The 14440-nt window shown below is 50.2% G+C and overlaps 2 protein-coding genes across 2 annotated transcripts; both read left to right on the top strand.

Moving 5' to 3' along the window:
- Window positions 1-1512: 1512 nt before the first annotated feature.
- Window positions 1513-3912, top strand: LOC126641736 (macrophage migration inhibitory factor). Its single transcript, XM_050318749.1, has 3 exons — window positions 1513-1721; window positions 2618-2790; window positions 3645-3912. The coding sequence occupies exons 1-3, from the start codon at window positions 1614-1616 to the stop codon at window positions 3709-3711; spliced, it is 348 nt and encodes a 115-aa protein (XP_050174706.1). The 5' UTR covers window positions 1513-1613; the 3' UTR covers window positions 3712-3912.
- A 994-nt stretch (window positions 3913-4906) lies between these two features.
- Window positions 4907-13714, top strand: DDX51 (DEAD-box helicase 51). Its single transcript, XM_050318763.1, has 16 exons — window positions 4907-4929; window positions 5253-5632; window positions 6015-6259; window positions 6365-6515; window positions 7076-7221; window positions 7553-7624; window positions 7808-7914; window positions 8453-8561; window positions 8938-9083; window positions 9736-9934; window positions 10561-10676; window positions 10764-10880; window positions 11664-11765; window positions 12032-12095; window positions 12309-12443; window positions 13145-13714. Exons 1-16 carry the CDS (start codon window positions 4907-4909, stop codon window positions 13169-13171), a joined length of 2139 nt encoding a protein of 712 aa, XP_050174720.1. The 3' UTR covers window positions 13172-13714.
- The last annotated feature ends 726 nt before the right edge of the window (window positions 13715-14440 follow it).

Genomic DNA, 14440 nt, shown 5'->3' with positions numbered 1-14440 from the left:
TTTAATCACAGGCAATTGTTTTAAAAACGGGTCCCGGGCATCCAGAAATTGTATTATGAAGGTAGGAATGCCAAGCAATCACTTGAGGGACCAGTACACTGGTATTTGGTAAACTGCTAAAAATGCATCTTAAGAAGCTATGAAAGTGTATGCACTGCTTCTTCCTTGGTCAGGGAGGCAAAGGAGAACAACACTGCAGATGTCTCTCCATTGCATGGCAGCACGGCCAGGGGTTACCACTCAGCCTGGCAGGCCACAGAGCAAGCACACCATATGGTGACATTGCTCTCAAGTTTTTCTCCCTGCACGGATGGAATTCCCACCCCACCTCCATGCAACAAATCTGGGAGGCAGGAGGATGGAAGGAATAAGAGGCAGTGTGCAATGGCAGGGAGCTGAGGTGAGGATATCCAAGGAAGAAAACTTAATCAGTTCTTAATCGCTGTTTTTAATCACTGTTAATTGCTACAAAAAGAAGTGCTCCTGTTCTCAACATTACAGTCTGTGTCACTCCTAAGGATTCCTATGCAACATCATCCCTTATTCCTCATTCAGGGCTATGTGTGCTCACGGGTGTGACATGTACATATGGTCAAGCTCTGTAGCAGCAGCAGTGGCTGGGACTTTGTTAAAACAATCAGCACGTGCTTGATCCCTGTGTGTAAAATGTCTGGGTGGAGAGGCTCTGGGCCTGATCCTCTTTAGCCTTCCTGTGAGTCATTTGGCCCGGCAGAGCAGCGCTGCCGCCGTCGGGGCAGGGAAGAGGCAGCGCGGGGAGCTGTGCCCTGGCAGCCTACGTGCATCGCATCACACAGCCCAGCATACGGCTCGGCTCTGCTGCCCCTCACCTCCGAACAGACACGCACCGCTTCATTCTAAGCAAACGAAAAAATCACCTCTGCCTTTTTCCAGAAGAAAAAAGTACGTGAAAACGGGGATGCTGAGGAGTAACAGATAATTTTTGACTGAAAAATGTTATATAGAATAATTAATATCCCAGCAAGGCAAACGTTTCTGCTTACATCGAGTTAAAGCTATGCACACATTTAAACCAAAAATTATACAAATGCGCCTTTACTTTGAAAAAATAAAGATACCTTCCGGAGGAAGGGCGAATATCCTTTTTTTTGCAACTGCCAGGCTAGGGCCTATATCCCTCGCCCGTTCCGTCCCGCCGTGCCGGGCCTCCTGCAGAAGGCAGTGGGCGTACTACAGCGGTGGTACCACATGTGTGCTGAGACCAGGTTATGTATGAGGTGCCCAGCGCGCCCGGACGCCGCTCCAGGAAGGCGCCTGCAGCAAACCCTCAGAAAATGTCCAGTGCTAGCAACAAATCAAACGAATAACTGCGGAGCAGGGGTAGAGCTGTGACGGGGAGGCTGCTACGGGAGAGCTGCGCACGCCGCACTCCGCAGCGAGGGCGGCAGAGCGGGGAGGCGGGATGTGTGCGTGCCCCCCCCCCCGCTCCCTCCCCTCCCCGCCGGGCGGGGCCGCTCTCCGTCCGGCGCGGCCCCGCGCACTAAAAGCGGCGCCTCCACCGCCTCCTCGCTCCAGTGCGCTGCTCCCGCCGCTCCGTTCCCGCTGTCGGCCCTGTCGCCCCCGCTGCCGCCACCATGCCCATGTTCGCTATCTACACCAATGTCTGCAAGGACGCCGTGCCCGACAGCCTGTTGGGCGACCTCACCCAGCAGCTGGCCAAGGCCACCGGCAAGCCCGCGCAGGTGAGGGCGGGCGGCGGGGCCGCCCGGGCCGGGAGCGGGGCGAACACGTGCGGGCCGGAGGGGCGGCGGGCCCGGCGCGGGGAGGCGCCGGCGGGGCGGCCGCGGGGCAGCGACCCGCTCTCTGGGCTCCCGGGGGCGGGCGGGCCGCGGCCGCCGCCCCGCTGCTGCGGGGGAAGGGGCTTGTGCCCGTGCCCTCCCTCCTCCTCGCTGCTCCGTAGAAGGGGCTTGTTACCGTTCCATCCCATCGTGCCGGGCCTCCCGCAGCCCGGCCCCTGCCCGTGCGGAGGCCGCCAGCCCGCGGCGGCAGCGCGGCCTGCAGGGGCTCGGCGCTCACGTAGCCGGGGATGTGCTGCGCCTGTGCTGGCGGTCGGGATTTGAGCGGCGGAGCCGCCCGGGCAGGGGCTCGGGCAGATGCCGAGCGCTCCTGCGGGCTGTGCCTCCCTCCGGGCAGCTCCCGGTGGTCGCGCCATTCGACACGGCCCCCTTGGGCCGGACTGCCGGAGCCCGATGAGGCCGATTCGCTGCCAGGCTCTGGGGCGGGCCCGGTGGCTCAGGCCGTGCTTTGGGGATGTGAGCTCTGGCACGCACAGATTTGGGGCCTTTATCTCCCCGTGCCGCGGGTGCTGTGGCGGGCAGGAGTGCCCGTGGTGCCGGCGGCTTTGCACACACAGCCTCATGCCTAAAGCTGAGAGCCGGGCCGAGGGTCCCCGCAGCCCCCACGGCCGTACCCCCCTGAGCTGCTGATGCCTCCCCTGGGTCTGGGAAGGGCGCAGAGGGCAGGGCTGATGAGCAGCCTGACACCAATACAACTGCACTGTTTAAAGATGGTCCCTAAAGCAAGTTTGTGTCAGGGGAGGGCGGGTCAGACGGACTGTAACTGTGTTTTCTTCCCGCAGTACATAGCTGTGCACATCATACCTGATCAGATGATGTCCTTCGGGGGCTCCACCGATCCCTGCGCACTCTGCAGCCTCTACAGCATCGGCAAAATAGGAGGGCAGCAGAACAAGACTTACACCAAGATGCTGTGTGATCTCATCTCAAAGCACTTGCATGTATCTGCAGACAGGTAAGGCTGGGACATGGATTAACCTTATATATCTGGCTTCCTGAAACTGATTTCAAAAGTTGGTTTAAAAATACAAAAACCCAGAAATAAGTCCATGTGCTTGGGAAAACATGAAGTGATCGCTTGCATCACTTTCACGTCCAATTAAGAGTTTGATGCTGGTGTCTTTCCCAGGACAGTTCTCTCTTCAATGGCTTCCTCCTCTCAGGGCAGGGAAAAACACCACAGCACTGACAAGTTGCACAGTGTCTTTTGCCTCTGAGGTGTGATGCCTTGTCCTCTGTGAAGGGAGGCTTAAAGCACACGGGAGGAGCAGTAACAGGCTGGAGCTGAAAGACAGAGTAGAGGCCAGCAGGCTGTGAGCAGCTCCCTTGTGAGCTGTGGAGCCTTGGGAAAGTGTCTGTGAAGGATGGGGAGAACCTGCTGCCATGGGAGCTGGAAGGGAGACATGCAGAGCCAGCCCTGAGAGCCTGCCTGGCTCTCCAGGGCTGCCTGTCTCTGTGACACATGTGAGGAACTGCAATGCTTGGAAACAAAAGGGTTTGATCTCTGGAAATTCTTGACAGGCTGCTAACCAAGAGCTGTCTGGTGTCTGGGCAGCCCTTGACTGCAAGAAGAGTTTGTATTGTTAAAAAAAAGGAAAAAAAGTACAATTCCAGGGGCTCTGAGGAATACTGACTGTTTGGAGGTTCCACCGGAGAAGTTTGATAGATTTGAGTGAAAATGAAGCTTGAAACTTCTTGAAGCAGAGGAATGGGAAGCACTGTTCCCTGTTGTATTGTCCCATCTCACTCATGACTTATATAAATGAGTTAATAAGATCATTGTTGTGTCCTCTTGTGCCTCTTCTGCAGGGTCTACATCAACTATTTCGACATGAATGCTGCCAACGTGGGCTGGAACGGCTCCACCTTTGCGTAGAGCTCTCCTGTCTGCCTGAAGAGGCTGCTCCTGGACCTCCCCTCACCCTGCCCCGTAGCAGAGACCACGGCACAAATGGCCCCGTGTTGCATTTTGTGCACTCTCACAGATTGATGGCTCCTTTCTAGTGTGTTTAAATATTGCTGCTTCAACATTCCTCTGTTTTCTCTGTGTAGAAAACAAATAAAGATTTAGAAGTAAGCCGTGTGTGGTGTAGGCTTTGGCAGGTGGGGGATGGAGTTGGGCAATTGCTAACATGTCTGTGCCACTGATCCTAAAGCAAACAAAAGGAATGCTTTGGGTTTGCCTGTTTCTCAGACACGGTATTTCACAGTACGGTGGTGGTGCCTGTGGCTGCTTCCTGACGGCCCTCCAGGGTGATTTTTACCTTACTGTGTCCCAGTGGCTATAGGTGCCTTTGGGGCTCCTTGTCTCTCTGAGGTTTGGTTTTGGCCGTGTCTGCCATTCCCACAGTGGAAGCAGTCCTTTGGCCAGCCCTGTGCCTGCTCCTTCAGGGCAGCTTTCTTCTGGGAACATGCCAGCTGTGTGGGGCCAAACAAGCAAGGAGGGAGTGCTTTTGCTCACTGAGGTGAAATGGCATCATCCACATCTCGCTGCAGGCACTGGGAGAGGCCCTCAGTGCTGTGGGAGCTGCGCTGGAGCCTGCAGTGCTGTGGGGAAGCTTTGGTGTTCTGTGCCAGTGTGTCCTGCACTGATGCTGTGCCAGCCTGTCCCACACGGATTTTGTGCTCTCTCCTACCCTGTCCTGCACAGATGCTGTGCTCTCCTGGCCTGTCCCACAGATACACTGTGCTCTCAGAGCGTCCCACACGGATGCTGAGCTCTTCCAGCCTGTCCCACAGGGATGCTCTGCCCTCTCCCGGCCTGTCCCACAGGGATGCCGTGCTCTCTGAGTGTCCCACAGGACGCCGTGCTCTCTGAGTGTCCCACAGGGACGCCGTGCTCTCTGAGTGTCCCACACGGACGCCGTGCTCTCTGAGTGTCCCACACGGACGCCCTGCTCTCTCCCAGCCCGTCCCGCCCCGACGCTCCCTGTGAGGGCGTTCCCTCCCCTCAGGGCACCACCGCCCCCGCCTCGCCAGCAGGGGGCGCCTCCCCTCGCCTTCTGGAGCCTTCCGCTGGGGCCTCGTTGTGGTGACGTCATCTCCGTGCGCGCGGGCGGCGTGGCGCGGTCATGGCGCTGTTCTGCATCAACAGGTACGGCCGGCCCGGCCCCTGTCCCGATCCCTGCCCCTGTCCCGATCCCTGCCCCTGTCCCGATCCCTGTCCCTGTCCCGATCCCTGTCCCTGTCCCGATCCTTGCCCCTGTCCCGATCCCTGTCCCTGTCCTGATCCCTGCCCCTGTCCCGAGCCCTGCCCCTGTCCTGATCCCTGTCCTGATCCCTGTCCCTGTCCCGATCCCTGCGCCTGTCCCTGTTGCCATCCCTGTCCCGACCCCTTCCCCTGCCCCAGGCGCTGCCTCGGCCCCGGCTGCGGGCGGGCGGCTGTCGCCTGAGGGGGCTGTGTCTGTGCCGTTTCAGGTACGGCGGGGAGGAGGAGGAGCAGGAGGAGGGCGCTGGGGCGGAGGAGCGGGCGCGGGTCCTGCTGGAGCGGCTGCGGCAGCAGGCCAGGGCCCGACAGCTGAAGAAGCAGCGGGAGGCGCAGCCCCAGGGAGAGGAGGAAGGCCCAGGGGTCGCGGGGCTGAGCCCCGGCGGTGAGCCCGGGGAAGGAAAAGGGAAGAGGAAGAGGGAGGGTGAAGAGCAGCCCGGTGCGCAAGGGCAGAAGAAGCTAAAGGCAAAGCAGCCCCGCAGCCCTGCTGAAGGCAGGGCGGGTACTGAGCAGGCAGCAGATGGCAGTAGCCCCGCGAAGAAGAAAGAAAAGAGAAGAAAGTCGAAAGTGCAGCAGGAGAGGACTGAAGCAGGTAACAGGCAGTAGGATTTCAGTTCCTTGTGGTCGACAGTTCTCCACAGAAAAGTGGACACAGGTTGCTCTTTGAGTACCTTGCCCAATTTACCTGATTTTATTTTCCTCTGCTTAATATGTTCACAAAGTAGTTCTTTTTTTTTTAGTGGAAAGCCCCATATTGCAGACTTTGAGGATTAATTTAGCATAAGGGGAGGAGGCAAGTATGTCACCTCAGTCTTGATGCCTCCATACCAACAAGGAAATGTTTGACTTTTGCACTTGGATTTAGGAAAAAAGAGGAGCTTGCAAGTTGTTGCTGATTGTAAAATGTTGCCTCTATCCCTTTTCTGTAACACATTCTGACCCATGGCTTTGCATTCCTGGTATCCACATTCCAGATTCTGAAGAAGACATCGAACAACAGGAAAATAGGAGCAATGTCAAAAGTAAGTCTTCTAAAAGGAAGAAGACGGAGGAGGAAACAGAAGGAGATGAAACAGAGAAGAAAGAGAAGAGTGAAAGAACTAAAGAAAATCAAAGCACAAAGGAGGAGCTGCCCTTAGCGGCCTCTGGGGAAGAGGCAAATTATCCACCCTCCAGTTTGACAATTCTTGGAGACTACGACAGAAGGCCGGTGCAGAAGGTACATTGAGCTTGACTGGACTGTGGTGATGGTCAGGAGGGAACGTGCATCTTACAGGTTTGTTTTATGTATGGCATTGCCATATTCTCCTTTCCCTCACCTCAGGTTCAGCCCTTCTTGCCACAGTGGCTTGCTCAACCCAAACGAGTGCAGAAACGTATCAAAGACAATCTGTGTCCAATCAGAGATGTCCCAGGAATCCATCCCCGCCTGCTGAAAAAGCTGCAAATGAACGGGATAGAGTCCTTTTTCCCAGGTATCTTGACAGTGCTTATGTTTTTTTCTGAACTGATTTGCAGAATTCCTGCACTCTGCTGCTGAGTATTTTGTGTAGTCAGTGACATAAAACATAGGACAAAGCCAAGTTTGATGCATGCAAGTGATTGCATCAGCTTTAACCCTTCATTTTCGTTTACTAGGCTGAGTAAAAGTCTGTCATCTACTCATAAATACAGCTTAAAGTAATGGCTCACAGCTCCCCAAAGAGGGAAGTCTTACTTGTGTCATCACATTTTCCCTCCTTATGCCAAGCATTTTCTGTTATTTTACTGCTTTTGCAAACAAGTACAATAACTGCCAGCTCTTAAATAAGTAGAAAGCACGGCTGGAAGCAAGGATAAGGGTAGGAGGGTGACCTCCAGTCAACTGCTTGGTCCAGCTGAGCCTGCAGGCTTAGGCTGTGTCAGAGGCCCGTCAGGGTTTTGTTGGGAAGCCAGCATGTGTTCTCTCACTTAAAGAATGCTTTCAGGTAATGTTTTAAGGGTATGAGTGAGTTCATTAACGGTGTATTTTGTGCTTGTCTCTGGTTTCGCTCAGTTCAGGCAGAGGTGATTCCTGCCATTCTCCAGAGTGCCTCCAATGGGTTCCTGGTGGGGCGGGGGGGATACCGCCCCAAGGACATCTGTGTCTCGGCCCCCACGGGCAGCGGGAAAACCCTGGCGTTCGTCATACCCATTGTCCAGGTGAGTTCACCCCAGGGAAGCATCTGCAGGGAAGATGCTGGGCTTGCTTTTGTTCAAGCGAAACTGCAGCTCAGAAGTATGTTAAAAAGCCAAGGAATTTGTGGACATAAGGCAGCAGGATTTTTAGCTAAGAGCTGTCTGAGGGAGCCACATGTCAGCATCCCACTCCTTTCCTCAGACAGCAGGCACAGCATGAGGAGGTGGAGGGAGAAAAAGGGAAACATAGAACTCTGAGGATGTGTCAAGCCCATCTCTTCTAACTAGGTTAAGTACAAGAACCCCATTCTCTCCCCACTGCTTTCAGGCACTCATTTGGCCTTTATTTTGGCAGGTTCTGTTAGATCGAGTGGTTTGCCACGTGCGAGCTCTGGTTGTTCTGCCCACCAAAGAACTGGCACAACAGGTATGTGGCTCTTTACTGTCTCTCTGAGCAGAACTGGGCCGAGGGACAGGCTGATGCAGCCAGTTCTTTGGCTATTCTTTGAAGCCTGTGGAAGAGCCATCAGTGGGTTTGATGTTGTTCCTCTAATGCAAAGTATTACTGTAAGTGTTTCTGTGGCAGCTGACAAAGCTCATCTCTTTGCAGGTGAGTAAAGTGTTCAACGTTTACACTGATGGGACGGGTCTGAAGGTCGTTTTGATTACTGGCCAGAGATCTTTTGCAAAGGAGCAGGAGATGCTTGTTCAGAAAAAGTAGGTTAAAAGGTATTTGGATAAGGTTTATAGAGATTGTAAACTAATTAATCTCATTGAACAGGGGTCAAAACACAGGCTGTTGCACACACCATCGTGCTGTCATGGTTTTGGATAGTGGGTTTATATACTGGACACTGGTGGTTCTGTTGTTGTCATAGAGCCTGCTACTACCCCTTTTTTGTGATTGTAATGTTTTACTAGATTTTTGGGGTTCTTTACCAGTTCAGTAAAATGCAGATGTTTACCTTATGCCCATAGGTACAAGTGACTGTGTGGGATTTTACTGCAATTAAGCTTTTTTAAAGAGCAATGGAGAATGACACTTTCTGTTTAAAATGAGGCAGTACAGTGCAGACTGGGGTCTGGTGTCCAGCACTGCCTCCACGTGCTCTCCGAACTCAAGTGCATATTTGAATGTTATTGCTTCTCAGTTAATTGAGTGGTAGGAAAACCATAAGGTGTGCTGAGCCAGGATCTCTGCTATGTGCTTTATGGTGAAGAGAGAGACTTACTCATGGGCTGCCTGTCCTTTCAGAGTGACAGGCTACTGCAGCCTGGCTGACATTGTTGTGGCCACGCCAGGGCGGCTCACGGATCACATTAGACAGACCCCAGGCTTCAGCCTGACGCAGCTTCGCTTCCTGGTGAGTTGGCTCCACGGGTCTCCCAGCTGAGGGCATTGCCTGTGGCAGCTGTAATTCCTGCTTTTTTCTTGCATGGAACATAACTGCATCTCTGTCGGAACTGTTGTGTGGGCCTGTCTACACTCCAGATTCCGAAGGCAGCAGTCACAAGATGAGATGTTTTATTCCAACTCGTGACACCCAAGCATCCACCCACTTCCCCTTCTCTCTTGGCCTTTTGCAAACTCAGAGTAAGGATGGGCAAAGAAAGCAGTTCTATTGTCTAGAAGCATCCCTTATCTTACATTCTGGCTCACTTGTTACAGATTTAAAAAAAAAGGAAAATAAAAAGCTCCCAGTATTTAACAAGGGGTGTTTTTCATCCTTGTGAATTCAGATCATAGATGAAGCAGATCGTATGATCGATGACATGCACCAGGACTGTCTGAACCAAATTGTCAAAGCTGCATTCCAAGTAGATGACAACTCTGGCTCCAACATGCTTTTTCAGAGGACTAAACCAGGGCCTATAACAGCAGCCAGGTGAGTTGCAGAACGCATTTCTTTGAGCTGATAGCATGGACACTGGCACTGGGTGTCACTGTCCTGCTCCACAGTGACACAGTCCCACAGGGACTCTCAAAGAGAAGTGTCTACCAAAGTAAGTCAGTGAACAGCTGATGAGAATGTTCTTTAGACTAAGTATTGTATTCTCCAAGCTTTCCTTATTTAGATTAAAGGGGCATCAAAAGAATGCACAAATATTGCAAATCTTTGATTCATTTGCACAGTAACTGTAGTAATACCCCCCACCAGAGCTGAGTAATGGATTTGAAGGAAAGCTCTTGCAATTAACTATCTGCAGCTGCTGTTTTCATACAGCAGTGGTAGAGATGTGTCAGAAACTGAGATCAGTGGCCAAGAAAGGACGTGACTAGAATGAGCACATGGGTAACCAGGGTGCAGGGATGTGTGCAGGAGTAACAGATTCCTGCAGATTGAGGGCACTGATCAGTTCTGTCTGTGAACTCCACCATAAAACAAGGGTGGAAAAGAGCCTATAGGAAAGGCCCGAGGCAAGAAAAGAGCATCAGAGAGTTAATTGCTTCCCTTTATAACGTCATCTGAAGGCACTTGTGGTGGAGCTCCTTTGCTCCATCCTCAAAGCCTGTTTTCCATGTGCTGCTTCTTTCAGCTCCTGCTCTCCTCAGATACCCTTACAGAAACTGCTGTTTTCAGCCACGCTGACCCAGGACCCAGAGAAGCTGCAGCAGCTGGACTTATTCCAGCCTCGCCTCTTCACATCTGTCTATTCCGAGAAAAAAACACTGGAAGATGGAACAGAAACTGAACAAGATGCTAATAATAAATACACACTCCCTGAAGGGCTATCGGTAGGGTGTTCATTCTCTTGAATAAGTTACACTTGAAGATTTTTTTAGTTCTGGAGTATCTGGTTATGATTTTACTGTAAAATGTCTGTGTTTCCTTGCATTACAGAGGTGCTGGGCAAAAGTGGCTTTGGGAGTATTTACAACCCAGAGAGCTCTATCTTTGTGTGTTTGTTTTCTCATTACTTAATGTTCATTTGTTTAAGACTGGATTTTTATATTTTTTTTTAAATTAATCTCTCTTTATGTGGAATTAAATTTTACCAGCAACGAGGAGTTGAAATGTGAAATAATAATAACAATGTAGCACTTATCAATTGTCCATATTTATAATGTGCATTTCAAGGCATGCAGATACAGTCAGCCTGTAGACAGGAAGGCAGTGCATGTTGTTACTTGCTGTGGAGAAGTAAGAACAACTCAGGTCTCCTGTCTGCACTTGTTTTGTATCTGGCCAGCCTGTAACTGTGACTTATTCTAAAGGGAGGTGGCACTGTGGGGTTTGCTGCTGTTAGTCAGTTTTAAAACATCCAAGCCTGTGTAAATCATGGACAGGTAGTGGGTTTCAGGGAAAATAGTCTTGGCAAGAAGTAATTTTTCTCTCTGAACTTCTTCCCTGTGGACTGCAGCAATGTTACGTGCCTTGTGATCTGAATTCCAAGCCTTTGCTCCTCTTGTATTTCATGCTGACAATGAAATTCACCCGCGTGTTGTGCTTCACCAACTCCAGGGAAGCTTCTCACAGGTGAGCAGATAATGAGATCACTAACATAGGTATCCGTCAAATGTTGTTACAGAGGGAAGTGACTGTTTCTATCCCCTTTCCCTGCAGGTTGTTCCTGCTAGTTCAAGCCTTTGGTGGAGTCACGGTGGCTGAGTTTTCTTCTCGATTGCCTCCAAGTGAGAGACAGAGAACCATAAAGGAGTTTGAACAAGGAAAAATACAACTGTGAGCATCTTAAATGACTTTCCTGCATGTCTTCCAGCATAGGCTGTTTCCAGTGAGAAAAAATAGGCAGAACCAAGCACACAGCTACGCAGGGTCCTCTAAAAGAGTGTACAGGAGTGTGGCAGAATGGGTGTGAGACTTGGACTTGTGACTTTGAATTGTTTATCCTGCATGTAATGTGGCCTGTTCTAATCTAACTGCAGTCTGAATGTGTGTTATTTTGTAGCAAGCAGTAAATGCAACTGTGTGTTCAGAGTTGCCCAAAACACACAGGTTTGCAAATCTGATGTTTAATGTGTGTGCTGGGCATCTGGTCTTGTAGGAGGGAAATGGATGTTGGTGCTTAAACTATACATGGTGTTAGTGCTTCCTACCGAAACAATCCCTGCTCAGACAGGCATACAGCTTTACTTTTATCCATGTGTTTGATTTACATTGTGGTTTTAGTAGCTCTATGAGATTGTATCTGTGGAATGTCTCTGAGAAGAAGGTAAATACTGATTTTCTGGATTTCCTTTTTATCCAAATCTTGACTGCTGGAATTTCTCACCTTGCACTCTGCATTCAGTGCCTTTATGGAATGTTCAGATACCTGAGAGGTTTGTAACCTCCAGTGTGCTGGGAGCTGTCTGGCTTAGTGTTCCATGCTTGGAGAACCTGGAAACAGAGACAGAGGCTGGCTGTCCAGTTTGAACAGAGATCAGCAAGAATTGTGCTGTGTTTCACTTGTGTGTGTGATGCCAGAGATGTTACCTGAAAATAACTACATACATTTACAACCAGGTTGATCAGCACAGATGCCACTGCACGAGGGATTGATGTTAAAGGAGTGAATTATGTGATAAACTACGATGCACCACAGTTCATCAGGACGTACATTCACCGGTAAGGCAACCAGGCACAACAGGGACATGTCCTGAGTTTGGTTTGCTTTGAAATGGTTTAGCAAAGGTGACATGCACTTTAAAGGACTTTTAGTTTTTCTTTTTACTTTAATATGCAAATAGCTTTTGAATAAAAATTAAGCCCATAGCATTACTTGGAATCAGACTTGCTTAAATGTGAAGAGTTTCAGAATCAGACTCTTGGAGCTGATAATGGCAGTGACCATGGGGCTCAAATTGACTTGAAGCTACTTTTTCTGTTTCCAGGGTTGGAAGAACAGCTCGTGCAGGAAAAGCAGGTGTTGCCTTCAGCTTGGTCCTTAGAATTCAGGTATGTCTTTAGGGTGGGGTTCATTTGATAAGGATGCATGCAGGGGCGTATGAAGATAAAGTTCGTACTACTTCCCACCTTTTCCAGTCAGCTGAGCTTTGTGCACAGAAACTTCAAGTATTTCCTGACTAAGCAACACGTTCCAAAATGTGCTCATTTTCTAGCTGATAGGCAGTGGGGTGTCTCATCTCCTGTGTCTGTGCTGTTATGCAGGAACGCCGGTTTCTGTGGATGCTGAGGGATGCCGGCATCCGAGACATAACAAAACACCCCGTGAAGGGCAGGTCATTAAAGCCTTTGGTGCAGCAATATGAGGGAGCTCTGTGCAAGCTCGAGAAGACAGTCAAGGTAATTGAGGCAGGGAATAAAATAAAAAAATCAAACTACAACTTGTGCAGTTTACTGCAATTCATGTTTAGCACAAGTATTAGTGTCTAGGATCCTTTCCTTTAACTGAAAGACTTCCATCTCAGTGTGAAGGCAGCATTTGTGAGTGCCTCATTATGGAATGCTCAGAAAGAGTGGGGAGGGGAGGAAGAAGTTTTCTGTTAAAGGTGGGCAGCATCCCTGGAGGGATTTAAAAGACATGTAATCTTAGGGACACGGTTTAGTGGTGGGTTTGGCAGTGCTGGGTTAATGGTTGGACTCCATTGTCTTTAGGATCTTTTCCAACCAAAACAATTCTATGATTTGTGGTGGGTTTTTTTCTACTCTGCCTTTCTCTTTACCTCTGGAGCTGGGATTTTGGTAGCTACCCAGTGAACTGCAAATAAAAAGCAGAGATTCTACCTTTTGTCATTACAGAGTTTAGGACTGTAATGTACAGCTATGCTGACTAGAGTTGGGTATCCCAAACCAGGAAAGCATTATCTGCAGGCCCTTCTTTATACACCAGTGGGAAGGTTGAGATTTAGAGTTCTAGACTAAGAATGTGTGAGAGCTGGGGCAGAAAAGATTATTACATTGTCCTGTTGCTCCCTGAAGTCCCTTCTGTGTGACCCTGAGACAGGGACATCTTCAGTCACCTTCTCAACTTTAATTTTGAACAGAACGAGCGAGCACAGAAACGAGCCTGAACGGATGGAAGCTGAGCTGGTCGTGTTTCGTGGCACTGAAGCCCCTGAGTGGGACAGGACATGGACTGGCCCCCAGCACAGTAACGCTGAGTCGTGGTCCCTGAATGGGCCTCAGTAGTTGGCTCCTCATCCTTATCAGAGCTGAAACTATTACAGGCCATGTTACTCTTTCAAGGACACTGCAAGCAGAGTTCAGTTACTGGTTGAAAAAAAAAAGATAAATTTTGAGATACAGGTGTCTGGAAGAGGACCTTGCATCGTGTCCTGCTGGCATATGTAGAGCTACCACCAGCTGTTGAGCATGGGCCTCATGGAACTGCTGTCCTCCAACCATGAGGGCTGGGCCATTCTGCACTGGAACAACTAATGGTTCTGTCTTATTGCACAAGCAGCTGTGTCTGCAAATGCATAAACACCTGTACAATGCCTGTAGCAGAAGTGTGTTTGAAGAGCTGCTCTAGGCTGAAGTGACTGCAACTTTTAAATAAATACTATATATATATTTTTCAAACAGTGTCTAATAAAAAATTCCAGGGCTCAGGAGTTGGACTTGATGATCCCTGTGGGTCCCTTCCAACCCAGGATATTTTATGATTAGGTATGGAGATATTGTTGAAGCGATTTTTCACTGTTATAGTCTTGTGCCTTATCCTTTTCTTGCCTGTGTTGTTTTATTCCAGTGTTCTGTACCAGTGGTAACAGCAGGTATTATTAAGTGTTAGGCTGATGTTAATGCGGACTGAAATGTCTGATGTCTAATATGAATGTCCTGGAGCCAGCTAGTGTCACTGCAAGCCATAAGTCTGTATTTTGACACATGCCACTGATATTTTTAGCTGTCCCAGCAGAGGGCTTAGAGCTGCCACATAGCTGCCGCCTGCAACTGCCCTCCATGGGTTGCTCTTCCTTCAGGAGGAAAGGCTCCAGTTCCAGCTTATTGTTTTGTAAGGCAGAATGTATGTACACCAGCATTACCAATACATTCTTGAAGCAAAATGAAGGGCTGGGAATCTTGAAGGGATGGGTGTTGGGAAGAGTGGTTGAATCTTGTGAAGATAGGACCAACGTGGGGTTGTTTTATAGCAGTGATTCAGTGTGTGTTTTCCTATTGTGTGACTGCTTGCTCTCCAGTTGTTTTTCCATAGCACGGGTGTCTGGGCTGGTGCTGGAATGGCAGGAATGGAAAGTCCTCTTGTGCGAGAGCCGCAAGAGCTCCCGTGGGGTAAACCCGGGATCTGCCTCTTGAGCACCCACACCCCCTCAGCCTTG

The sequence above is a fragment of the Myiozetetes cayanensis genome, unplaced genomic scaffold, assembly GCF_022539395.1.
Source record: "Myiozetetes cayanensis isolate MyiCay16 unplaced genomic scaffold, myiCay2020 scf21, whole genome shotgun sequence".
Taxonomy (NCBI): Eukaryota; Metazoa; Chordata; class Aves; order Passeriformes; family Tyrannidae; genus Myiozetetes; species Myiozetetes cayanensis.
The sequence above is the reverse complement of the archived record's forward strand: the minus strand, read 5'-3'. Positions and strand labels throughout refer to the sequence as shown.

What these genes read in the sequence shown, in the direction of transcription:
- LOC126641736 (XM_050318749.1), top strand. Translation starts at nt 1,614, where the DNA reads ATGCCCATGTTCGCTATCTACACCAATGTCTGCAAGGACGCCGTGCCC. An exon ending in CCACCGGCAAGCCCGCGCAG is followed by an intron (nt 1,722 to 2,617) that starts GTGAGGGCGGGC and finishes TTCTTCCCGCAG; the next exon opens with TACATAGCTGTGCACATCAT. An exon ending in TTGCATGTATCTGCAGACAG is followed by an intron (nt 2,791 to 3,644) that starts GTAAGGCTGGGA and finishes CCTCTTCTGCAG; the next exon opens with GGTCTACATCAACTATTTCG.
- DDX51 (XM_050318763.1), top strand. Translation starts at nt 4,907, where the DNA reads ATGGCGCTGTTCTGCATCAACAG. An exon ending in GGGCCTATAACAGCAGCCAG is followed by an intron (nt 9,084 to 9,735) that starts GTGAGTTGCAGA and finishes TGCTTCTTTCAG; the next exon opens with CTCCTGCTCTCCTCAGATAC. An exon ending in AGCTCGAGAAGACAGTCAAG is followed by an intron (nt 12,444 to 13,144) that starts GTAATTGAGGCA and finishes AATTTTGAACAG; the next exon opens with AACGAGCGAGCACAGAAACG.